This window comes from Ranitomeya variabilis, chromosome 3 (assembly GCF_051348905.1).
Source record: "Ranitomeya variabilis isolate aRanVar5 chromosome 3, aRanVar5.hap1, whole genome shotgun sequence".
NCBI lineage: Eukaryota > Metazoa > Chordata > Amphibia > Anura > Dendrobatidae > Ranitomeya > Ranitomeya variabilis.
The window spans coordinates 778867165-778893109 of NC_135234.1; the positions used below are offsets into that span (position 1 = coordinate 778867165).

General features: G+C 47.1%; 1 protein-coding gene across 1 annotated transcript in view; it reads right to left on the reverse strand.

Annotated features, from left to right (window-relative positions):
* Nucleotides 1-548: 548 nt before the first annotated feature.
* The window catches only part of LOC143817849 (olfactory receptor 52P1-like), a 58024-nt gene continuing 32627 nt past the window's right edge, over nt 549-25945 (reverse strand). Inside the window, exon 2 of the mRNA XM_077299313.1 lies at nt 549-1508. Coding sequence (XP_077155428.1) covers nt 549-1475 — 927 coding nt within the window. The 5' untranslated portion in view covers nt 1476-1508. The remainder of the gene's footprint in view (nt 1509-25945) is intronic.

Consider the following 25945-nt stretch of genomic DNA (forward strand, 5'->3'; position numbering starts at 1 on the left):
TCTGTATATCTGATCTGTATATACCTCTATATCTGATCTGTATATACCTCTGTATATCTGATCTGTATATACCTCTGTATATCTGATCTGTATATACCTCTATATCTGATCTGTATATACCTCTGTATATCTGATCTGTATATACCTCTGTATATCTGATCTGTATATACCTCTGTATATCTGATCTGTATATACCTCTGTATATCTGATCTGTATATACCTCTGTATATCTGATCTGTATATACCTCTGTATATCTGATCTGTATATACCTCTGTATATCTGATCTGTATATACCACTGTATATCTGATCTGTATATACCTCTATATCTGATCTGTATATACCTCTGTATATCTGATCTGTATATACCTCTGTATATCCGATCTGTATATACCTCTGTATATCTGATCTGTATATACCACTGCATATCTGTATATATAATTTTATTAGAAATCTGATTTCCCCTTGTCCCTTCCACACATCCCATCCCTGCCGTCACCTTCAGACATAAGGATAGCGAGGACCTTATAGATCTCTGACTCTTCCAGGTCACATCTGCCAGGATTTTATTAGGCACACCCGTATCTCCTTCACCCTGTATCCGTATATAAGCGGATGGACGGTTGCCGGGAAGAGGTAGTATATGGCGCTGGTGAGGTTCTGGAGGTCTATGGAGATTGGCATCCTGTATGCAATGGATGACAAGAGACCACAGGAATAGTTCAATACCACGACGCACAGGTGAGTCCCGCAGGTGTGGAGCGTCTTGCGGCGAGCCTTCCCGGTCACTATCTTCATGGCTGAGTAGAGGATCCTAGAGTAAGACATGAGGAGCAGAGTGATGTCCATGGCGGTCACCAGGATCCTCACCATCAGACCCACAATTTGGATATTGTTGATGTTCCCACAGCCCAGGTTCAGGAGAACCATATTTTCACATACGAAGTCCAAGATGAGGTTGGAGAAGCAGAACTCTACCCAAGAGGCTACAATGATTATAGGAGAAACCATGAGGCTACATTCAACAAAACTCAAAATGGAAAGCTGGAGTATCAGGCGGCCCGTCATGATGTCATGATAACGCAGAGGCTTACAGATTGCCACGTAGCGGTCCAGTGCCATCAATAGCAGCACATTGGACTCAAACATGACCATGGTGTACATAAAGAACATCTGGAAGAGGCAGCCACCTAGAGAAATGCGGTCCACTCCACATACCAGCGCCATCATAGTGCTGGGGACAACAGCGGTGGTACAGCAGATGTTCACAGCAAAGAGGAGACAGAGGAGCTGGTACATGGGGGCCTGCAAGCTCTTCTCTACCCAGATCCTATACACAAGGATCAGATTCCCAGACAAGATCAGCATGTAGACACTGCAGAACGGGATGGCAAGAAGCTCCCGAAATGACAAAATTCCGGGGAATCCTCGGAGGACAAATTCAGTGTAGAGGAGGGATGAGTTTACTTTCTCCATTTATCCATTTTATCCATTTATTTCAGGTTAATCCTGCAGCCAAAGCCAAAGGAAGAAGAAAGAGAAATATTCATGAGGTGGCAAACAATATATTTGCTCCACTGTGTATAACATTCTATACTCACAAAATACTTGGAAAGTAACTAAAGTTTTTTATTATTAAAAGTAAGCATTTGAAAAGTTCTGATTGTTTTTTATCTACTTGGCTACGTTATTTTTGCTTACGCTCTCCTACATGCCGTACTGAAAGTGCTGTTTTTGCAGCCTAGTTCAGCCCCTTTTACAAGCTGCTTTGAACTGCTGCTCAATCTCAAACAATATGGGTGCCCGAGTATAGATTTTTGCTAGAGCAGCAGTTCAAAACAGCTTTTTAAAAGAGCATGAAATAGCCACATTCATCATGATCATGAATGGCTGACTTTCCATTTCCTTCTTCCAGTGTGTGTCAAGATGAGACCTGTAAGAAACGAACAGTGAAGACCAGGTAAAGGGCAGGGTGCGATGTGTGGGTGATCGGTGAGGGTGAGTATCCTCTCGTGGGCCGGAATAGCCTCTGAAAAGAGCATTATCATCCAGTAAATCGATAGGATATTGCTAGGATATGCCTTCAGCTTATGATCCATGGGAATTCGAGCTCTGGGCCTCCACCAGAGATCGGTGACCAGAGATCAGTGAATCAATTTGAAGTAAATCGAATGTTTTAAAAAATTACGATTTACTTGCATACAATTTATGGCGATTCACTTTTGAGAAAACAGCAAAATGGCCACTCACCTCTTTGATGACATGGGCACTGGTGAACGGAAGGCCTGGCCATTGTGCTGCGAAGGCTAGGCCATCAATATCAAAGGCTTGGACAACCCCTTTAAACACTGATGACATCCTCAGTGCAATGTTTAACCCCTTATAGATGCAGCCAGTTTTTTGCGCTTCTGTGTTTTTTTTTGTCACCTTGTTTTGTGTCCTATCTTGCTCTATTCTTCCATCCATTTTTTGGTATTTCATATTTTTTTAATGATACATTTATTATATTTTATACATTTATTTTTAACTGAGAAAAGAGGGCATACTAAAATTTTTATCCTTTTATTTTTTAAAGATTTTAAAACTTTACATTTTATTTTTAATTAGTTTTTGGGATCGTTCAAAACAATGCAAGACTTTGGCAGTAGGGTATATTGCACAAATTACAGGCTTGAAGCCGAGCAACAGACTGAGCTAAAGTGGAATGCCAAGATGGCAGCAATGGATGGCTGGGCAGTATCACAAGCATTAAGTGCCGCTGTCATTAAGTAACAGCAGCATTTACGGGGTTAACATCAGCAATCGGAGCTATCACTGGAATAGGGGGTGCAGAGGAGCAGCTGCATCTACTTGAGGGACCCCTTTTAATGTTCAAGAAGACCCCGACACATGGAAAATCGCCTGCCTCTCACCAGTGGATGTGTCATCTCCTTCCATCATATCGGTCACAGCCCGGCAGATCCCACCGGCACAAGTCCAGTCTGGTCTCAGGGTCTTCCGTGTGATTTCATGTCTCATCAGTGACTGAAGTGACCGCTCACTAATGTGCAGCTTTAATATCAGTGGCACACTCCTACAGTACAGACCTCCCATCCCCAGGGGCGCTGCTAATTGCCACCATAGTTATAGTTATTCTCAAGGTAGAATATACTCATCAGTCTGGGGAGATAACAACATGTCCAGAAACTTGGAAGTAATCTAGTATGTTTTTATATTGTTGTTACTTAATAAAGTTATTAATTTTAATTCCTTATCAATCTCTTCTCATCTTTAAGGCACTTAACCATAATAGATTATGTTGATCCCAAAAGATTGCAGTAAGGCTCTGCTCACATTTATCCTGCACTCTGCGTTGAGCGCTTACACCGGGGTTTCCATGTAAATCTCTGAAATACGTGATTCAGACGGAACCCCAGGTGGAAGATTCCCTGTACTGAGACAGATAGAGGTACTGTGGACGCCGTCTGACCCGTGATCCGGCGGTGTTCGTCTTTTTACGACTGCATAAAAGTGCCATCAGCGACAGTTTTGTGCACTTCTGAAAAGGACAATGCTGAACACAGGCCAGACAGAGTCCAGAGTAACTCTGCTGCCTCATAGTGAATGGATCCCTCTGGGTTTCATCTGAATCACATTACTCAGAGATTTAGATGGAAACCCAAAAGTAAGTGCTCAGCGTAGAGCACCAGATATCTGTGATCCCAAATGTTATGTAAAATATTCCCAATAAAAGCTTCCACTCAATCCACAAAAAAAGCAAGTCCCCACTCAGGTCTGTCATGTGTTAATGGAAATATAGGAGGCTTCTATGTTACTGGTAGCAGAAAGGCTCTGGAAAAGCAAAATGGCTCCTCACCCGCCAAAAGAAATTCAGCAAATTCTAGAGTCCCAAATCCAAATGTCCCCTCCCTTCAGAGCCCCACAGTGTACCTAAACCACATACTGCGCCCACGTTTGGCATTTCTGAAGTGACAAGAGCCCGCCTAACTTACGGGTGCATGTCTCCAGAAGCATGATCTGGGCATAATATACTGCAACGTACTGGTCACTACAGCGTACTGGTCACTATAACGTACTGGTCACTATAACATACTGGTCACTATAACGTACTGGTCACTATAACGTACTGGTCACTACAGCGTACTGGTCACTACAGCGTACTGGTCACTACAGCGTACTGGTCACTACAACGTACTGGTCACTACAGCGTACTGGTCACTACAACGTACTGGTCACTACAATGTACTGGTCACTACAACGTACTGGTCACTACAACGTACTGGTCACTACAACGTACTGGTCACTACAACGTACTGGTCACTACAACGTACTGGTCACTACAACGTACAGGTCACAACAACAGCAGTTTGCAATTTTCACTTGGCTCCGTTCATTGCTGCTAGTTTCTGGAAAATGCCCATGGAGTCAAAATCATCATTACACCTGTAGGTAAATTCCCCAAGGGGTAAGTTTACAAAATGGGTCACTTGAGAGGGGATTCTGCTCTTCTAGCAATTAAGACTGTTAGGGGTCAAGTTCCCACCTCTGCACAGGGAGAATCTCAGGCCATCTCCGCTGCGGTCTCCCATTCTTCTCCTGCCACAGTGGAGCCTGCTCAGCGGAGATGTCGGTCCCAGCGTCTCGCTCATGCTGACTCTGTGCAAAGAGTTGCTGCCTTTCCTGCTTCTGCCATTGAGGCCAGTGTTGGGCAGTGGCAAGCAGACGCTGCTGGGACTAAGTCCTACTTTCCTCGTTCTGAGCATGCCCAGAGTAAGATCTCTCAGTGGAGATCGAGGGTCACATGTTCAGATACTGCAGTCAATTCTATTGGTCCTCCTAGGAAGGTCCTGTAGGTGCGCAGGCTCTGCAGCAGCCTCTCATTGGTCCTTCTAGGAAGGTCCTGTACGTGCTGCAACTATTTAAGGCTCGTATGGCCGCACGACCATGCGCTAGTGTCTTTTCAAGTTATGTGCTTTGCGCCACTGTGGTCATGTGGTTGTATGTGTTCAGGGACCCGGCTGAAATAAGCCCCTAGAATGCTGGCACCTCCGGCGAGGAGTTTTGTATGCATGCATGACCACTGACTGCTCTAATTTGGGTAGTTAGCCTGTGCCTCTGTGAAAGTTAACAGGACATAGAGCTTTGCTTTCCCGGCTGCTCTGTGAAGCTAACAGAGCTGGTTCATACCGCCATATAGTGCCGCCGTTTCCTAGCAGCAGGTTCTCCTGCACGGTGGACCCCGGGCTGCGAACGCATCTGTGTCAATAAAACATTTATATTTACTCGGTGCCTTCCGTTAGCCCTAACAGTACACTAGCGCCAGGGTCTGGCTAGAAAATGGCGGACGATCAGCGTCTACAGCGGTACATCCAGCAGCTGGAGGGTAGGTTGGCGGCTCTAGAACGTACAACCTCAGCTGTGGACGTCACCGCTGTCGCTGTTCAGGCTGCAAGTGTAGCTGCAGCCAGTTTGTCCGCTGCCACCCCTGCTCCGACTATACCCCGTCTCCCGCTTCCAGACAAGTTTGCTGGTGATAGTAAACTGTGTCGGGGATTCGTGAGCCAGTGCTCTATACACCTCGAGCTCCTGGCTACACGTTTTCCTACGGAACGGGCGAAAGTGGCATTCATTATTTCTCTTTTGTCGGGCAGGGCGTTGGAGTGGGCAACGCCGCTTTGGGAGCGTGATGATCGTGTGGTACAGAGTGCTCCTCTCTTCTTGGACGCTCTGAGGCAGGTCTTTTTGGGACCACGTGTTACCCACAATACTGCGCTCCAATTGTTGGCAATTACTCAGGGTTCGTCCATGGTCAGCCAGTTTGCCATCCAATACCGGACTCTTGCCTCTGAGCTAGAATGGCCAGATAAAGTTCTTATTCTGGTGTTCTGGAAAGGACTGGCAGATCATGTGAAGGATGCCTTAGCCACCAGGGAGATTCCTGCCACACTGGAGGAGCTCATTTCCATTTCTACCCGCATTGATCTCCGTTTTAACGAGCGGAGGTTGGAGCGGACCCAGTGTAGGCAGAGGTTTCGGCTGGCTCCCACTTTTGCCAAACCTCTAGAGTCTCCTGTTCAGGTATCCGACTCCCATGAGGCCATAGAGGTTTCTCGAGGGGGACCTAGGTCTCAGTCCGCTCGAATACCTGTGGTGTGTAAAAATTGCCAACAACTGGGACATTACGCAAATCAATGTCCACGGCGGTCAGGGAAACGATCGCGTCTAGTGACCATAGGAGGGGGTTCACTAGACTCGGCGGCATTTTCCTCCAAGTTGTCCTTTAAAGGGACAATCCTCTTAGGCTCATCCACTCATACAGTTGAGCTTTGTGTGGATTCAGGAGCAGAGGGGAATTTCATGTCCTCTGCTTTTGCTTTGCGCCACACAATACATCTGGTAATGCTACCCAAACCAGTAACTGTTAGAGTGGTGAATGGGTCAACACTTCCATTACAGATCACACATCAGACTGTCCCTTTCACCTTAGCCATGTCCCCATCCCACCAGGAGATTATTTCCCTTCTTGTCCTTCCCGAGGGAATGGATGAGATTCTGTTGGGGATACCCTGGCTCCGTTTCCACTCCCCACATATTGAGTGGACCTCTGGGAGGATATTGGGTTGGAGTGATGCTTGTACGGGCAGATGTGTGAAAGAGTGCGTTCAGGTTTCCACCACTGAGATACCCGCAGATCTCTCTTCTCTTCCCAAATGCTATTGGTCCTATGCTGACGTCTTCTCCAAAAAGGCTGCGGAGACCCTTCCGCCTCACCGTCCCTATGACTGCCCTATAGATCTCTTGCCTGGAGCAGAACCTCCTCGGGGACGTGTCTATCCCCTCTCTCTCCCGGAGACAGAGGCTATGTCCCAATACATCCAGGAGAATTTGGCAAGAGGGTTCATTAGGAAGTCAGTGTCACCAGCAGGGGCGGGGTTCTTTTTCGTGCAGAAGAAGAATGGAGAGTTACGTCCTTGCATAGATTACAGGGGTCTTAATGCCATCACCATTAAAAATAAGTACCCGCTGCCCCTGATTTCTGAGCTTTTTGATAGGCTTCGGGGAGCAAGAGTATTTACCAAATTAGATCTGCGGGGTGCTTATAACCTGATTCGCATCCGTGAGGGGGATGAATGGAAGACGGCGTTTAACACCAGAGATGGGCACTATGAGTATCTGGTGATGCCCTTCGGGCTCTGTAATGCCCCAACCGTCTTCCAAGACTTTGTCAACGACATCTTCCGGGATATGCTCTCCACCTCGGTCGTAGTCTATCTGGATGATATTCTCATCTTCTCTCCAGATATTGACTCCCACTGGAGAGATGTTGGCAGAGTCTTCGACCTCTTACGGGCAAATTATCTTTATGCAAAGTTGGAGAAGTGTATGTTTGAGCAGGAGTCTTTATCTTTCCTGGGCTATATCATCTCAGCCCACGGATTGGCTATGGATCCTGCCAAACTACAGGCTGTGATGGACTGGCAAGAACCCCATTCTCTTAAAGCGGTGCAGCGCTTTATGGGGTTCATAAATTACTATCGCCAGTTCATTCCCCACTTCTCAACTTTGGTAGCTCTCTTGGTAGCCCTCACCAAGAAGGGAGCAAATCCCAAATTGTGGTCTGAAGAGGTCTCCAGGGCCTTTTCTGCTATTAAGTTTAATTTTGCTTGCGCTCCCATCCAACATCGTCCCGATGTTGATAAGCCGTTCATAATGGAGGTGGATGCCTCTTCTGTTGGTGCAGGAGCAGTCCTCTTCCAAAAGGATGCTCAAGGTCGGAAGCATCCGTGCTTCTTCTTCTCCAAGACCTTCACACCTGCAGAGAGGAATTATTCCATTGGGGACAGGGAGTTGCTAGCGATGAAGCTGGCTTTCTCTGAGTGGAGACATCTCTTGGAGGGGGCTCGTTTTCCCTTTCAAGTCTTCACGGACCACAAAAACTTGTTATATTTACAAACAGCCCAGCGGCTAAATTCTCGCTAGGCCAGATGGTCCTTGTTCTTCTACCGATTCCACTTCACCCTCCATCTCGCTGGGGAGAAGAACATTCGTGCTGACGCCCTCTCTCGCTCTGTTGTGTCATCTGAGGAGGAGGAAGGAGAGCCTCGGCTTATTGTCCCTTCAGAGAGCCTGAGAACCGTAGCTCCGGTTTCGCTAGAGTCTGTGCCTCCGGGCAAGATATTTATGCCCATTAATTTGCGACCGGAGGTTCTCTCTTGGGCTCATTCGTCTAAGGTGGGTGGACACTTTGGAACAAAGAGGACATCTGAACTGCTGGCGAGGATGTACTGGTGGCCACATATGGTTCGAGATGTCAGAGATTATATTCAGGCGTGTGTCTCCTGCGCCAAAAATAAGTCTCCTCGACAACGGCCAGCTGAGTTACTCTATCCTTTGCCGGTGGCAGACAGGCCTTGGGAGATGGTCAGGATGGACTTTGTAGTGGGTTTGCCCAAGTCTCGCGGCTGTACCATCATTTGGGTCATCACTGATCATTTCTCGAAAATGGTGCATTTGGTGCCGCTACCACGGTTACCTTCTGCATGGGCCTTGGCAGCATTGTTCATAAAACACGTCTTCCACCTACACGGTATGCCGGACAAAATTGTCAGTGACCGGGGTCCCCAGTTTGCATCTCGGTTCTGGAGGGAGCTTTGTTGTCTTCTCAGCATTGAGTTAAATCTCTCCTCCGCATATCATCCCGAGACGAATGGGTTGGTAGAGAGAGCCAACCAGACCTTGGTCACATATTTGCGACATTTTGTCTCAGTCAGGCAGGATGACTGGGCATCCTTGCTATCGTGGGCAGAGTTTGCGCTGAACAATGCCGTAGCCGACTCCACTGGACAAACCCCATTCCTCCTCAATTATGGTCAGCATCCGCGGGTACCTGTGCCTATGCCCGTGTCTTCCGCCGACTCCAGGGTGGCAGACTGGGCTGTGGAGGCACGGGATATTTGGGACCGCACTCAGGATGCCATTCGGGCTTCCAAGGAGAGAATGAGGTCTTCCACCGATGCACATCGGCGCCCCGCTCCGACCTTTGCTCCTGGCGACTTGGTGTGGCTCTCTGCCCGTAACATCAGGCTGCGAGTTGAGTCCACTAAGTTTGCACCTCGCTTCTTGGGTCCTTTCAAGGTCCTCGAGCAGGTTAACCCTGTTGTCTATCGTTTAGCCCTTCCGCCACGCCTGGGTATCACCGACACCTTTCATGTGTCCCTCTTGAAGCCCGTATACATGTCCCGGTTTTCCGAGTCATCTGCCGGGACATCGGGTTTGTCTACGGACGATTACGAGGTGAACGCTATTTTGGGGTACAAGGTGGTATGTGGCAAAAAATTTTATTTGGTGGACTGGAAGGGTTATGGTCCTGAGAACAGGTCCTGGGAGCACATTCAGGCTCCACAGCTCATTGCTGCATTCGAGCGTAGCGAGGTCCAGGGGGGGGGGGGCATGTTGGGGGTCGAGTTCCCGCCTCTGCACAGGGGGAATCTCGGGCCATCTCCGCTGCGGTCTCCCATTCTTCTCCTGCCGCAGTGGAGCCTGCTCAGCGGAGACGTCGGTCCCAGCGTCTCGCTCATGCTGACTCTGTGCAAAGACTTGCTGCTGCCTTTCCTGCTTCTGTCATTGAGGCCAGTGTTGGGCAACAGCGAGCAGATGCTGCTGGGACTAAGTCCTGCTTTCCTCGTTCTGAGCATGCCCAGAGTGGACCCCGGGCTGCGAACGCATCTGTTTCAATAAAACATTTATATTTACTCAGTGCGTTCCGCTAGCCCTAACAAAGACTCTGTATATGAAGTCCGCAAACTGTTCTAGGAACATCTGTGCTCCAAGAGGCAAATAGCGCTCCGTTCCTCCTCAGTCTCTCCGTATGGATAAGTAGTACTGAACAGCCACATATGAGGTATTGCCGCCTTCAGTACAAATTTTTGGTGCCATTTTTACCAACGTCTTGTGTGAAATTGTAAAATCTGGGGCTAAAACAACGTTTTGGTGGTATTTTGTCTTTACTGCCCAATGGTATAAATTTCTGTGACACACCCATGGTGTCAATATGATCACCGTACATCTAGATGAATTCATTGAGAGGTGTAGTTTATAAAATGGGGTCATTTATGGGGGGTTCTGCTGTTCTGGCTCCTCATGGGCTCTCCCAGTGGGTCATGGCACCTCTAAACCATAACAGTAAAATCTGGCGCTCCTTGCCTTCTGAGCTTTGCACTGTGCCTGAAAAATATTTCCCGATGGCATGTAGGGTATTGACGCACTAGGAAAAAATGGACTTCAGTTTTTTGTAAAAAAAAATCCTAAGCAACATTAAAACTTGGGGCTAAAACAACATTTTAGTAATAAAAATGTAATCTATTCCTTCTTCACCGCTCAGTGGTATAAAATTCTGTGAGGCACATGTGGTGTCAATATGATCACTGCACCCCTAGATAAATTCATTAGGGAGTGTAGTTTGTAAACTAAGTTCACATATAGGGGCTTCTGTTCTGGCTCCTCAGGGGCTCTGCCACTGTGACATGGCACCCTCACACCATTCCAGCAAAATCTGAACTCCAATATGGCGACTCTTCCCTTCTGAGCTTTGCGCTGTGCCTCAAAAGTAGTATTCCCCCCACATATGGGGTATTGGTGTACTCACAAGAAAATGCACAACAAATTGTATGGTGCAATTTCTCCATTCATGAAAATGCAAAATTTGGGGCCAAAATAACATTTTTGTGGGGAAAATGTGATTATTTTTTTTATTTTCACGGCTCAACGTTATAAACTTCTGTGAAGCACCCTGGGGTTCAATGTGCTCACCACACATTTAAATACATTCCTTGAGGGGTCTAGTCTCCAAAATGGGGTCACTTATGTTAGGGGGTTCAACTGTTCAGGCACATCAGGGGCTCTCCAAATGAGACATGACATTCGCTAATGATTCCAGGACATTTTACATTCAAGAAGTCAAATGGCGCTCCTTCCCTTCCGAGCCCTGCCGTGCGTCAAAACAGTAGTTTTCTCCCTCATATTGGGTCTCGGCATGCTCAGGAGAAATTGCACAACAAATTGTATGGTGCAATTTCTCCTGTTACCCTTATGAAAATGCTATATTTTGTGCTAAAAACATTTGTGGGGAAAATGTGTCCACTATTTCTGTTACCCTTGTCAAAATAAAAAAAATTGGATTTGAAGTACATTTTTTGCGAAAAAAAGTTAAATGTTCATTTTTTTCCACATTAAAAAAATTCCTCTGAAGCACCTGGAGGGTTAATAAACTTCTTGAATGTGGTTTTGAGCACCTTGAGGGGTGCAGTTTTTAGGATGGTGTTACTTTTTGGTATCTTTTATCATATATACCGCTCAAAGTGACTTCAAATGTGAGGTGGTCCCTAAAAAACTGGTTTTGTAAATTTTGTTGGAAAAATGAAAAATGGCTGGTGAGCTTTTAAGCCTTATAACTCCCTAACAGATTTTTTTTTTTTGATGTATTAGACCCCCAATCAGAGGTGTATCTAGCCTTTCCTGCACCCGGGGCAAAGGATCAGTTTGGCGCCCCCCCCCCCCCCCCCCCAAACCTCCCCCATTTGAACCTTAACTCTATTGAAACTGTATGACCAAGCCAAGGTAGATTCCTGAATCCCCATAATGTTAAAATAGATCCCAATAAAAGTAAAATTAATTGAGACATCAGTAGGTTAAGTGTTTTTGAATATCCATATTGAATCAGGAGCCCCATATAATGCTCCATACAGTTCATTATGGCCCCATAAGATGTTCCATATTAAAATATGCCCCATATAATCCTGCATAAAGGTTAATAATGGCCCCATAAGATGCTCCATAGACACATTTGCCCAATATAGTGCTGCACAAACGCTATGGCCCCATAAGATGCCCCATACAGACACTTGCCCCGTTATAGTGCTGCACAAACGTTATGGCCCCATAAGATGCTCTATACCAGAGGTGTCAAACTGCATTCCTCGAGGGCCGCCAACAGGTCATGTTTTCAAGATTTCCTTGTATTGCACAGGTGATAATTTAATCACCTGCACAGAATGATTTCAGCACCTTGTGGAATGCTAAGGAAATCCTGAAAACATGACCTGTTGGCGGCCCTCGAGGAATGCAGTTTGACACCTCTGCTCTATACAGACACTTGCCCCATTATAGTGCTGCACAAACTTTATGGCCCCATAAGATGCTCCATACAGACACTTGCCCCACATAGTGCTGCAAACGTTGATTATGGTCCCATACAGACACTTGCCCCATATAGTGCTGCACAAACGTTATGGCCCCAGACACTTGCCCCATACAGTGCGGCACAAACATTAATTATGGCCCCATAAGATGCCCCATACAGACACTTGCCCCATTTGCTGTTGCTGCGATAAAAAAAATCACATACTCACCTCTCCGTCGCTCAGGCCTCCGGCACTTTCAATATTCACCTGCTCCTCGTTCCAGCCGCCGCTCCATCTTCAGCGTCTTCTGCACTGACGTTCAGGCAGAGGGCGCGCACTAACTATGTCACCGCACCCTCTGACCTCAGCGTCACTGCAGAAGACGCTGAAGACGGAGCGGCGCCGGAACGAGGAGCAGGTGAATATTGCTCAGCGCAGCGCTCCCCTCCCCGTTATACTCACCTGCTCACCTTCCCCGGCGCCGGCAGCTTCTTCCTGTATTGAGCGGTCACGGTTACCGCTCATTACAGTAATGAATATGCGGCTCCACCCCTATGGGAGGTGGAGCCACATATTCATTACTGTAATGAGCGGTACCATGTGACCGCTCAGTACAGGAAGAAGCTGGGGCACTGGGGAGCCAGGGACCTGCAGGGACCGCACCAGGAGCAGGTGAGTATAATTAGACAGCCTTCGCTCCCCCTCCCCTGCCGTCCCCTGGGTGTGACTCGTCGAGGAGCCTCCTTGGACCGCCGCATCATCAGGCGGCCCGCTGGCGCCCCCCTGTCAGCTGTTCCCGGGGCATATGCTCCGGCTGCCCCTCCCTGGATACACCACTGCCCCCAATAAACATCAATACGTAATAGAAAACATCCCAGTTAAGTATAGCGAATAATCATAAATATAAACACTGTAGGAACCACATATATCCTAATACTGGGTCGGACTGTACCAGACAAACTGCAATTCAATATATCAAATAAGCCAAAGAGAAAAAAAACACCCCTTGAAAAAGGCATCAAGCCGAAACGCGCGTCGGGGAGGGCGCAGTAGTGAGTGCATAGTGATCTACATCTTCTCCATACGGGTATGTACTATCTCCTAAACTATGACTGTGTTTACTATGAGTTACATTAAGCGGCAGCTATGTCTGCATTACCTTGTAGATATGGTACATTGTCCCTAATAATGGATATCTATATATGCACTCGTCTGTGCTCTGTTTATGCTTGTTGAGAATACTATGAGGGATCCTTTCCCTGTCATTCTGTTTACCTGTTATTCTTAATAAAGATTGTTTTTCTATTTGCATATAATTGGACTCTAGACCCCAATAAACATGCAGCGATTGCCTGCCATACACGGTAATGCCATAGCCATGTTATGGGCTGACTGCATCGCGTCATCAGGTCTTTTATAAGACCCGGTGACACGATGCTCGGCACTCTCTCCAGCAGCACTGGATCTATGAGGGAGCGCTTAGATTACAGCTGCAGTATTGCAGTACTTGTGCATTCAGTGTAGGGATAGCTGATAGCTGGAGGGATAGTGTTGGACTAGAGGCATATAGGCAGTGTTTATTGCCTTGCAATCCTTCTATAGGTATACCACTGCTGCAATCTTAAAACAAAAGTCCTTTTCAGGGCAACATATTTTTTCCCTATTAGTACAGGAAAGTCTGTAGTCATATATTATATACCTGATCTACAATGCACAAGGCATGCGGTAAAGAACAGGGAAATGGATGTGCTGCTGATTGTGCACGTAGAGGCAGAGGCTGTTGGTCAGGTAAAACTGTGTACCTAGCTTCCTTTCCCACTTTGCAGGGGGGCACCGAACTCAGTGCGTACAGTTGGCCAGTTGGATGGCAGATGCTTCCAGTATGTTTCCCAGCACCAACCTGTCTTTCACATGGTCCAGTATAACTAGCCAAGAATCTGGACCACATAATCCTCATCATGATCCTCCCTCCTCCCACCATGGCGAGTCCCATGAGACAAGTGATTCCACACTCGGACACTCCAAGGAGCTCTTTACATTTATTGCTTTTGGCCTCTAGCCCTGCACGTTTCAAGATTGACATGAGGAGTTCGTGTGTACTGATGTCCAAATATTTGAGCAGCCATGGTCAAAAGAAGACAAATGTGGGATAGGCAGGTGTCTGAAGAGGTTGATGATGATGAGGCAGAGTTGCCAACAAGTGATGTTAAGTCAATAAGTCAGGAGGACCAGAGTGCAGAAGAGGAAGATGAGATGGTGGTCGATGAAGTCACTAACCCAACCTTGGAAGGTGCCATTCTCAGCAAGGCCAGCAGCGCAGAAGGGAAGGATCCACAGCATCGCAACAGTCAGGAAGAAGCAGTTGAGTGCCCCGATGCAGAGCAATAATTCCTCAGAGCCCCCACACGTGGCAAGTTCCCAAGCCAAGGGTTAAGTGTTTCCAGTCTGGTGCTTTTGTAAAGAAAGTGCAAATGATAAAAGAATGGTCATTTGCAAAACTGTGCTATAACAAGATCAGATTGTGCCTAACCACCACCAACATGCTTAGGCACATGTCATAAAAGCACCCCATAGGTGGGCCAAATGCCTGGGTTCACAATAAGTGTCTGCAGTTGACACCACTGCCTCTTCCCCTGGTTACACTCTCGCCAATCTACTGTCCAGGATGCAGGCATGGATGCCTCCCACCCAGCACCTGCCGTTGCTCATTTGCAAGCACCATGCACTATGTCCAATTCTTTGTCCCAGATCAGTGCTCAGCTGTCCCTACCCAGGTCTTAAAATGCATCAAAAATACCCATCCACCCACCAACAGGTCCAAACACTAAACAAGCACATTTCCAACCTACTTATCTTAAAAGTGTTGCCGTTTAGGCGTGTGGACACTTGGACCACACGGTCCAAGTTTACCATCCACCGTTTATGGTTTATGGTCCACCATTTAGGTGTGTGGACATGTGTGGACCACATGGTGGCCCCTGTCATGCATAGCAGAGTGCGTCGGATCAATAGACAACCTTAGCACAACAACCCTGCCACACATTTGAAAAATAAGATCGACCAAATAAGACAAGTCTTTGTTGTTCAACCACCACAACCCCTCTGTATACCAGACCAGTGCCCTTACCCCATAACCTCCCTATCCAACATGACGGAGGGGGAGCTTAATTGTCTCCTCTCCAAATCACACCTCATCACTTGTGCACTAGACCCCATCCCATCCCACCTCCTCCCCAAACTCACCACTAAACTAATCCCATCCCTAACCCACCTCTTCAACCTATCACTAACTTCTGGCACCTTCCCTTCTGCTTTCAAACTTGCCACAATCACACCTATCCTTAAAAAGCCATCCTTTTACCCTAGTGCTATGTCCAGCTATCGCCCATATCTTTTCTCCCATTTGCTTCCAAACTCCTTGAGCAGCACGTCCACACGGAACTTTCCTCCCACCTCTCATCTAACTTGCTCTTTTACCATCTACAATCTGGTTTCCGCCCCATCACTCAACTGAGACTGCCCTGACCAATATCACTAATGACCTACTTACAGCCAAAGCTAACGGACAGTACTCTATACTCCTCCTTCTACACCTGTCCTCTGCTTTCAACACAGTTGACCACTGCCTCCTACTACAGATCCTCTCCTCCTTTGGCATCAAAGACCTCGCCCTATCCTGGATCTCCTCTTACCTTACCAACCGCACATTCAGTGTCTCCCACTCCTACAATACCCCACCATCTCTCTGTTGGAGTCCCCCAAGGCTCTGTTCTAGGACCCCTAATCTTCTCAATCTACACACTTGGCCTGGGACAACTCATAAAGTCCCATGGATTCCAGTACCACCTGTATGCTGATGACACTCAGATCCACCTCTCGGGCCCAGATGTCACCACTCTGCTGTCCAGAATCCCGGAGTGTCTATCAGCCATATCCTCCTTCTTTTCCTCTCGCTTCCTCAAACTCAGTGAGAACAAATCTGAACTCAATATCTTTCCTCCATCTCACACATCTTCCTTACCTGATCTATCCATCACAATTAATGACATTATGCTTTCCCCCATACCGGAAGTCCGCTGCCTCGGAGTAACCCTTGGCTCTGCCCTGTCCTTCAAACCGCACATCCAAGCTCTCGCCATCTCCTGTCACCTCCAGCTCAAAAATATCTCCAGAATCCGTCCTTTCCTCAACCGTCAATCTACTAAAATGCTTGTGTATGCCCTCATCATCTCCCTCCTCGACTACTGCAACATCCTTTTCTGTGACCTCCCTTCTAACACTCTCACACCTCTCCAGTCCAGTCCACCCTTAACTGTGCTGCCCGACTAATTCATCTCTCTCCTCACTACTCCTCCGCTTCCCCTCTCTGCAAATCTCTTCACTGGCTCCCATTCCGTCAGCGTATCCAGTTCAAATTACTAACACTGACCTACAAAGCCATCCATAACCTGTCTCCTCCGTATATTTCCACACTAATCTCTATATCTTCCCTCACGTAATCTCCGGTCCTCCCAAGACCTCCTTCTCCCCTCCACACTTATTCGCTCCTCATCCAACTGCCTCCAAGGCCTCTCCCGAATATCCCCCACCCTCTGGAATTCTTTGCCCCAACACATCCGACTATCAACCACATTTGGATCCTTCAGACGGAACCTGAAAACCCACCTCTTCAGGAAAGCCTACATCCTGCGCTGACCCCGCTGCCTCTTCACCACTACTGAAGCTACCGCCTCACCAACACCGGAGCTGCTGCAACCCCCCGACCTACTGTCTCCTTCCCCACCATCCTGTAGAATGTAAGCCCGCAGGGTCGGGTCCTCTCCCCTCTGTACCTGTTAGTCATTGTTAGTTTACTGTAAGTGATATCTGTAATTTGTATGTAACCTATTCTCATGTACAGCACCATGGAATCAGTGGTGCTATATAAATAAATAATAATAATAATAACATCTGTGGTCTTTTATTGTAGTGAAAACGGTAATGTTAACATTCCTGGTGGGCTAGGGTATAGTAACAATTAACTTTCAAGGCCCGCGTGGCATCACTACCTGGCACACACTACAAGTGCCGCGGCACTGGACAAATGGGGGCACACTCACCATCAGGGACACAGCACTTGACGTGTGGGGTCTGTAAGTTGGGGGACCTATTGCCATTGCCGGATCCACTTACCCCCATTGTACTTTCAGCTATTTTGGCATCCTGGATGCTGACAGTTGAAAGCAATGGTGAGAGAGGGAGCAGTCAGCTGACGCTCTCTCCCCCATCATTCCCTCTCTGCGTCTGAGCTCTGTGACATCTCAGTGCAGTGGGCCCGATGACGTCACTACAGTGTGTCCTCTGTGGCAAGCAGTGCAGAGTGCCAGAAGACGCTGAGGATACTGGAACAGCAAGGAACAAAAAGAGGTGAGTATTTGCTTATTTTTTATGAATGGAGCATAATATGGGGCCCATTATCCTGTATGGAGCATTATATTGGGCCAATTATACTGTATGGAGCAATATATGGGGCCCATTATACTGCATGGAGCATTATATGGGGTCCATTATTCTGTATGTAGCATTATATGGGGCCCATTATACTGTTTGGAGCAATATATGGGGTCATTATTCTGTATGGAGCAATATATGGGCCCCATTACACTGTATGGAGCAATGTATGGGGTCCATTATTCTGGTTGGAGCATTATATGGGGCATATTATACTGCATGGAGCACTATATGAGGTAATTATTCTGTATGGAGCAATATATGGGGTCCATTATACTGTATGGAGCCATATATAGGGCCATTATTCTGTATGGAGCAATATATGGGGTCCATTATACTGTATAGAGCATTATATGTTGTCCATTATACTGTATGCAACATTATATGTGGTCTATTATACTATATGGGGCAATATATGGGTTCCATTATACTGTATGGAGCATTATATCTTGTCCATTATACTGTATGGAGCATTATATGTTGTCCATTATACTGTATGGAGCATTATATCTTGTCCATTATACTGTATGGAACAATATATTGGGCCCATTATACTGTATAGAGCATTATATGTTGTCCATTATACTGTATGTACATTATATGTGGTCTATTATACTGTATGGAGCAATATATGGTTTCCATTATACTGTATGGAGCATTATATGTTGTCCATTATACTGTATGGAGCATTATATCTTGTCCATTATACTGTATGGAACAATACTGTATATTGGGTCCATTATAATTCAATTGAGTTAGATTGATTGGTAACGAGAGGGGGGAAGACCAAAAAAAAAAAAAAAAAAAAAAAAAAAAAAAAAAGTGAGATCTAAGAGCTGGCCACCTATAAATGTAGATATAGCTTGGGGAAGCATTCATGCAGGGGGCATTCGTGCACTATTATTCGTGTACATTTTTTTTCAAAGTACTTTTTTTTCTAAGTATTCAGCAGTTATAACATGGCAGTTAGACAGGGCAGGAGACAGGTAAGACAATCAAAATCTATTCCCTATTCAGTTGGCACACAGCAAATACTCACCATATGTATTTGTATAATCTATATCATGGCTGCTGCTTTCACACACAATCACCGCCCTTGCATAAACTCTTTACACTCCATCCATATTGGCCCCTCTGTCCTGGCCTCTCCTATGTATAGCACTCATGCTCTGTTCACATTGCTTAACAGTACAGATCCATTCATTCCCACCATCCAACACAAGAGACGCTCTCACAAATCACTTAACCATCTGCTCACTCTTTCTATCCTCCTTCTCCTAGTTGCTGGAGACATCTCTCCGAACCCCGGCCCCCCATGTTATAGCCAGTCAAACCTCCCAACTGCTACACCCAGAAACCCCTCTAACCTTATTAATATTCCCTGCATGCCTTCTGTCTCTTTCAATTGTGCTCTTTGGAATTCTCGCTCTGTGTGTAATAAACTCTCCTTCATTCATGACTTCTTCCTTTCTAACTCTCTTAATCTCCTGGCTCTTACTGAAACCTGGATCCAGCAGTCAGACACCACCGCTGCTGCTGCTCTCTCATTTGGTGGACTACACTTTTCTCATACCCCAAGATCAGACAACAGAGCAGGTGGAGGCGTTGGTCTGCTCCTTTCACCCAAATGTACCTTCCAAGTTATCCCCCAAGTACCCTCACTTGTATTCCCTTCCTTTGAGGTCCATGCTGTCAGACTCTACGTCCCCTTCTCCATGCGAGTGGCGGTGGTGTATCGTCCTCCCGGCCCCTCTCACCAGTTCCTGGATCATTTTGCCACCTGGCTTCCACACTTTCTCTCTTATGACACCCCCACCCTCATCATGGGTGATTTCAATATCCCAATTGCTTCTCCCCTCTCCCCATCTGCTTCTCACCTTTTATCTCTAACCTCCTCTTTCGGCCTCTCGCAGCATACTAACTCTCCAACACATGATGATGGAAACTCCCTTGATTTGGTCTTCTCCCGGCTTTGCTCACTGGATGATTTCACAAACTCCCCTCTCCCGCTCTCTGACCACAACCTTCTTTCATTCTCTATCAAGAACTGCCATCCCGCTCAGGTCACCCCCACTTTCCACACTTATAGAAACATACAGGCCATTAACACCCAGAAACTTATGAAGAACTTGCAGTCTTCATTGGCCCCAATCTCATCCATCTCTTGTCCTAATTCTGCTCTGAAGCATTACAATGAAACCCTGCAAAGTGCCCTGGATGAAGCTGCACCTCCTATACATAGAACAACTCGGCACAGACGGCGACAACCGTGGCACACGCTGCAAACACGTTTCCTGCAGCGGTGCTCCAGGTGCGCCGAACGTCTGTGGAGAAAATCTAATCTGCCCGAAGATTTCATCCATTATAAGTTCATGTTAAAAACATACAACTCTGCCCTTCACCTCTCCAAACAAACCTATTTCAACACCCTCATCACCTCGCTGTCCAATAACCCTAAACGTCTCTTTGACACTTTCCGGTCCCTACTCAACCCAAGAGAGCAGGCCCCAACCACAGATCTCCGCGCTGACGATCTGGCCAATTACTTCAAAGAAAAAATTGACCACATTCGACAGGAAATCATTTCCCAATCTCTTCATACCAAGCACTGTCCTCCCTCCCCCACTGCATCTAGTTCACTCTCTGACTTTGAACCAGTTACAGAAGAAGAAGTAAGCAGGCTCCTTGCATCTTCTCGCCCGACCACTTGCACCAGCGACCCCATTCCGTCGCATCTCCTCCAGTCCCTTTCCCCGGCTGTCACCTCTCACCTAACAAAAATATTCAACCTTTCCCTCACTTCCGGTATTTTTCCCTCCTCATTTAAGCATGCCATCATACATCCACTACTTAAAAAGCCCTCCCTCGATCAAAATTGTGCCGCTAATTATAGACCTGTCTCTAATCTTCCCTTCATCTCTAAACTCCTGGAACGCCTGGTCCACTCCCGTCTTACCCGCTATCTCTCAGATAATTCTCTTCTCGACCCTCTTCAATCTGGTTTCCGCTCTTTACACTCTACTGAAACTGCCCTCACTAAAGTCTCTAATGACCTACTAACAGCTAAATCTAATGGTCACTACTCCATGCTAATTCTCTTGGATCTCTCCGCAGCATTCGACACTGTGGATCATCAGCTCCTCCTCACTATGCTCCGCTCCATCGGCCTCAAGGACACCGTTCTCTCTTGGTTCTCCTCCTATCTCTCTGGCCGATCCTTCACTGTTTGTTTTGCTGGTTCCTCCTCCTCTCACCTTCCCCTTACTGTTGGGGTTCCTCAAGGATCAGTCCTAGGCCCCCTCCTCTTCTCTTTGTATACTGCCCCTATTGGACAAACAATCAGTAGATTTGGTTTCCAGTACCATCTCTATGCTGACGACACCCAATTATATACCTCTTCTCCTGTTATCACGCCGACCTTTTTAGAAAACACCAGTGATTGCCTTACCGCTGTCTCTAACATCATGTCCTCCCTCTATCTGAAACTGAACCTGTCAAAAACTGAACTCCTCGTGTTCTCTCCCTCTACAAACCTACCTTTGCCCGACATTGCCATCTCTGTGTGCGGTTCCACCATTACTCCAAAGCAACATGCCCGCTGCCTTGGAGTCATCCTTGATTCCGAGCTTTCATTCACCCCCCACATCCGATCACTGGCTCGCTCTTCTTATCTGCATCTCAAAAACATTTCCAGAATTCGCCCTTTTCTTACTTTCGACTCTGCAAAAACTCTTACTGTCTCACTTATTCATTCTCGTCTGGACTATTGTAACTCTCTACTAATTGGCCTACCTTTTACCAGACTCTCCCCGCTCCAATCTGTCCTGAATGCTGCTGCCAGGATCATATTCCTCGCCAACCGTTACACCGATGCCTCTACCTTGTGCCAGTCATTACACTGGCTACCCATCCAATCCAGAATCCAGTACAAAACTACTACCCTCATCCACAAAGCACTCCATGGCTCAGCACCACCCTACATCTCCTCTCTGGTCTCAGTCTACCAACCTACCCGTGCCCTCCGCTCTGCTAATGACCTCAGGTTAGCATCCTCAATAATCAGAACCTCCCACTCCCGTCTCCAAGACTTTACACGTGCGGCGCCGATTCTTTGGAATGCACTACCTAGGTTAATACAATTAATCCCCAATCCCCACAGTTTTAAGCGTGCCCTAAAAACTCATTTGTTCAGATTGGCCTACCGCCTCAATGCATTAACCTAATTATCCCTGTGTGGCCTATTAATAAAAAAACAACAACATAATCACGTTCCTCCATCATGTTCTCATACACTTTATGCAGTTAATAGCCTCTGTGTCTGTACTGCTACACACTTAGGCTGTTAACTGGTTCATGCAGCTTTACATGAACACCCGAGCCTTACACTATGGCTGGTCCAAATAACTAAAGCAATTGTTACCATCCACCTCTCGTGTCTCCCCTTTTCCTCATAGATTGTAAGCTTGCGAGCAGGGCCCTCATTCCTACTGGTATCTGTTTTGAACTGTGATTTCTGTTATGCTGTAATGTCTATTGTCTGTATAAGTCCCCTCTATAAGTTGTAAAGCGCTGCGGAATATGTTGGCGCTATATAAATAAAATTATTATTATTATTATTATTATTATTATACTATTTATTTATTTATATAGCACCATTGATTTCATGGTGCTGTACATGAGAAGGGGTTACATACAAATTACAGATATCACTTACAGTAAGCAAACTAACAATGACAGACTGGTACAGAGGGGAGAGGACCCTGCCCTTGCAGGCTTACATTCTGCAGGATGGTGGGGAAGGAGACAGTAGGTCAGGGGTTGCGGTAGCTCCGATGGTGTTGAGGAGGCCGTGTGGTCTTTACAGGCTGTAAGCTTCTTTGAAGAGGTGGGTTTTCAGGTTTCTTTTGAAGGATCCAAAAGTAGTGGATAACCGGATGTGTTGGGGCACTGAATGAGGATGGGGGATATTCGGGAGAAGTCTTGGAGGCGATTGGGTGAGGAGCGAATAAGCGTGGAGGAGAGGAGGAGGTCTTGGGAGGACCAGAGATTACGTGAGGGAAGATATTGAGAGATTAGTGTGGAAATATACGGAGGAGAAAGGTTATGGATGGCTTTGTAGGTCAGTGTTAGTAATTTAAACTGGATACGCTGGGAAATTGAGAGCCAGTGAAGGGATTTGCAAAGAGGGGAAGCAGGAGTGTAGCGAGGAGAGAGATTAATTAGTCGGGCAGCAGAGTTAAGGATGGACTGGAGGGGTGCGAGAGTGTTAGAAGGTAGGCCACAGAGGAGTATGTTGCAGTAGTCGAGGCGGGAGATGATTAAGGCATGCACGAGCATTTTGGTAGAGTGTGCGTTGAGGAAAGGCCGGATTCTGGAAATATTTTTTGAGCTGGAGGCGACAGGAGGTGGCGAGAGCTTGGATGTGCGGTTTGAAGGACAGGGCAGAGTCAAGGGTTACTCCGAGGCAGTGGATTTTGGGGACAGGGGAAAGTGTGATTTCATTTATTTTGATAGGTAGATCAGGTAGGGAAGATATGCGTGATGGAGGAAAGATAATGAGTTCAGATTTGTCCACATTGAGCTTGAGGAAGCGAGAGGAGAAGGAGGCTATGGCTGATGGACACTCTGGGATTCTGGAGAGCAGAGAGGTGACATCTGGGCCCGAGAGGTAGATCTGAGTGTCATCGGCATATAGATGGTACTGGAAGCCATAGGACCTTGTGAGTTGTCCCAGGCCGAGTGTACAGATTGAGAAGAGTATGGGTCCTAGGAGAGAGCCTTGTGGGACTCCAACAGAGAGGGGGCGAGATGAAGAGGTAGTATGGGAGTAGGAAACGCTAAATGTGCGGTTGGCAAGGTGTGAGGAGATCCAAGATAGTGCAAGGTCTTTGACCCCAAAGGAAGATAGGATCTGTAGTAGGAGGCAGTGGTCAACTGTGTCGAAGGCAGAGGACAGGTCTAGGAGGAGGAGCATAGAGAATTGTCTGTTAGCTTTGGCTGTAAGTAAGTCGTTAGTAATTTTGGTCAGGGCAGTCTCAGTGGAATGGTGGGGACGGAAGCCAGATTGTAGGTTGTCGAAGAGAGAGTTAGATGCAAAGTGAGAGGAAAGTTCAGCATGGACGTGCTGCTCAAGGAGTTTGGAAGCAAATGGGAGCAATGATATGGGGCGATAGCTGGACATAGCGCTTGGGTCAAGGGATGGCTTTTTGAGGATAGGTGTGATTGTGGCATGTTTGAAGGCAGAGGGGAAGGTACCAGAAGTTAGTGAAAGGTTGAAGAGATGTGTTAGGGATGGGATTAGTGTGGTGGTGAGGTTGGGGAGGAGGTGGGACAGGATGGGGTCAAGTGCACAAGTGGTGAGGTGTGATTTGGAGAGAAGATGAGCAAGCTCCGCTTCAGAGATTTTGGAGAGTGAAGTTATGGGGTTTGGGCATTGGTCTCTCATACAAAGGAGATGTGGTGGTTGGACAACAAAGACTTGCCTTGTTTGGTCTATCTTATTTTTGAAGTGCGTGGCAAAGTCCTCGGCAACGATTAGGGAACTCGGAGGGGGCAGTGGTGGGCGGAGGAGGGAGTTAAAAGTGTTGAACAACTGCTTGGGGTTGTGGGATAAGGAAGATGCGAGGGTTGTGAAGTAGGCCTGTTTAGCAGAGGTGAGAGCTGATTTGAATGCCAGTGCTGCTTGTTTGAGTGCAGCAAAATCATCTTGTGAATGTGTTTTCTTCCAACGCCATTCTGCAATTCTGGATACTTGACGAAGCTTTTTAGTGATGTTATTGTGCCAGGGTTGTCTATTGGTTCATCGCACTCTGCTATGCATGACAGGGGCGACCGTGTCAATAGCTGATGCAAGAGTGGCATTGTAGAAAGCAGTGGCAGTGTCTGTGTCGTGGAGTGAGGATATAGAGGACAGTGGTAGGATAGAGTCAGATAGTGTGTGGGTGTCTGGGTGTGCGAGGGTCCTGCGTGGGTACGCATGGTGCTGAACATGGGTGACTGGTGAGGAGGACAGAGATGAGAAAGTGAGTAGATGGTGGTCAGATAGAGGGAGAGGGGAGGTTGTGAAGTTAGATAGGGAGCATAAACAGGTGAAGACCAGGTCTAATGTGTGTCCGTCTGTGTGGGTGGGTGTGGAGGACCACTTAGTAAGTCCAAAGGATGAATTAAGGGACAGGAGCTTGGAGGCTGCTGACTGGTGGGTGTCAATGGGGATGTTGAAGTCACCCATGATGATGGTGGGAATGTCAGCAGACAGAAAGTGAAGGAGCCAGGTGGAGAATTGGTCAATAAAGGCAGTGATCCTGCCCCGAGGTTTGTATATGACGGCCATTTGGAGGTTGTAGGGGGAGTAGATATGGACAGAGTGGGCTTCAAAAGAGGGGAGGATAAAGGAGGGTAGAGGTGGGATTGGGTTAAAGGTACAGTTGGAAGAAAGGAGAAGGCCCACTCCTCCACCATGATTGTTGCCAGGGCGAGGAGTGTGGGTGAAGTGGAGGCAACCGTAGCATAGTGTAGCAGGGGAGGCTGTGTCAGAGGGTGTCAGCCATGTTTCGGTGATGCCCAGAAAGAAAAGATTACGAGAGGTAAAGAGGTCATGAATCACGTGGAGTTTATTGCAGATGGAGCGGGCATTCCATAGTGATCCAGAGAGAGGGTGCAGGGGGGTGGTGTTGTGAATTCCGTTCTCGAGCTCCCTCCTGTGGTCATGAATGGTACTTCGGTGAATTCTGTCCGTGGACTCCCTCTGGTGGCTGTGAGTGGAGCTGCTGGTTCTGAGATTCCTTTCCCACCTGCCCTCGTTTAGGGCTAGGCTGGATTCTCTATTTAACTCCACTCAGATCATTACTCCATGCCAGCTGTCAATGTTCTAGTACTGGTTCAGATCTCTCCTGGATCTTTCTGAGGACCTGACTACTCCAGCTAAAGCTAAGTTCCGGCTTGTTCATTTGTTACTTATGGTTTTTCTTGCTAAGTTCTAGTCCAGCTTGCTATCATGAAACTGTCTGGCTAGCTGGAAGCTCTGGGGGTGCAGAGTGGCACCACCGCACCGTGAGTCGGTGCGGGGGTATTTTTTGCACACTCTGCGTGGTTTTTTGTAGTTTGTTGTGTTGACCGCAAAGATCCCTTTTCTATCCTCAATCTGTTTAGTTAGACTGGCCTCTCTTTGCTAAAGCCTATTTCATCCTGTGTTTGTGATTTCCTCTTAACTCACAGTCAATACTTGTAGGGGGCTGCTTTTACCTTTGGGGAAATTTCTCTGAGGCAAGTGAGGCTTTG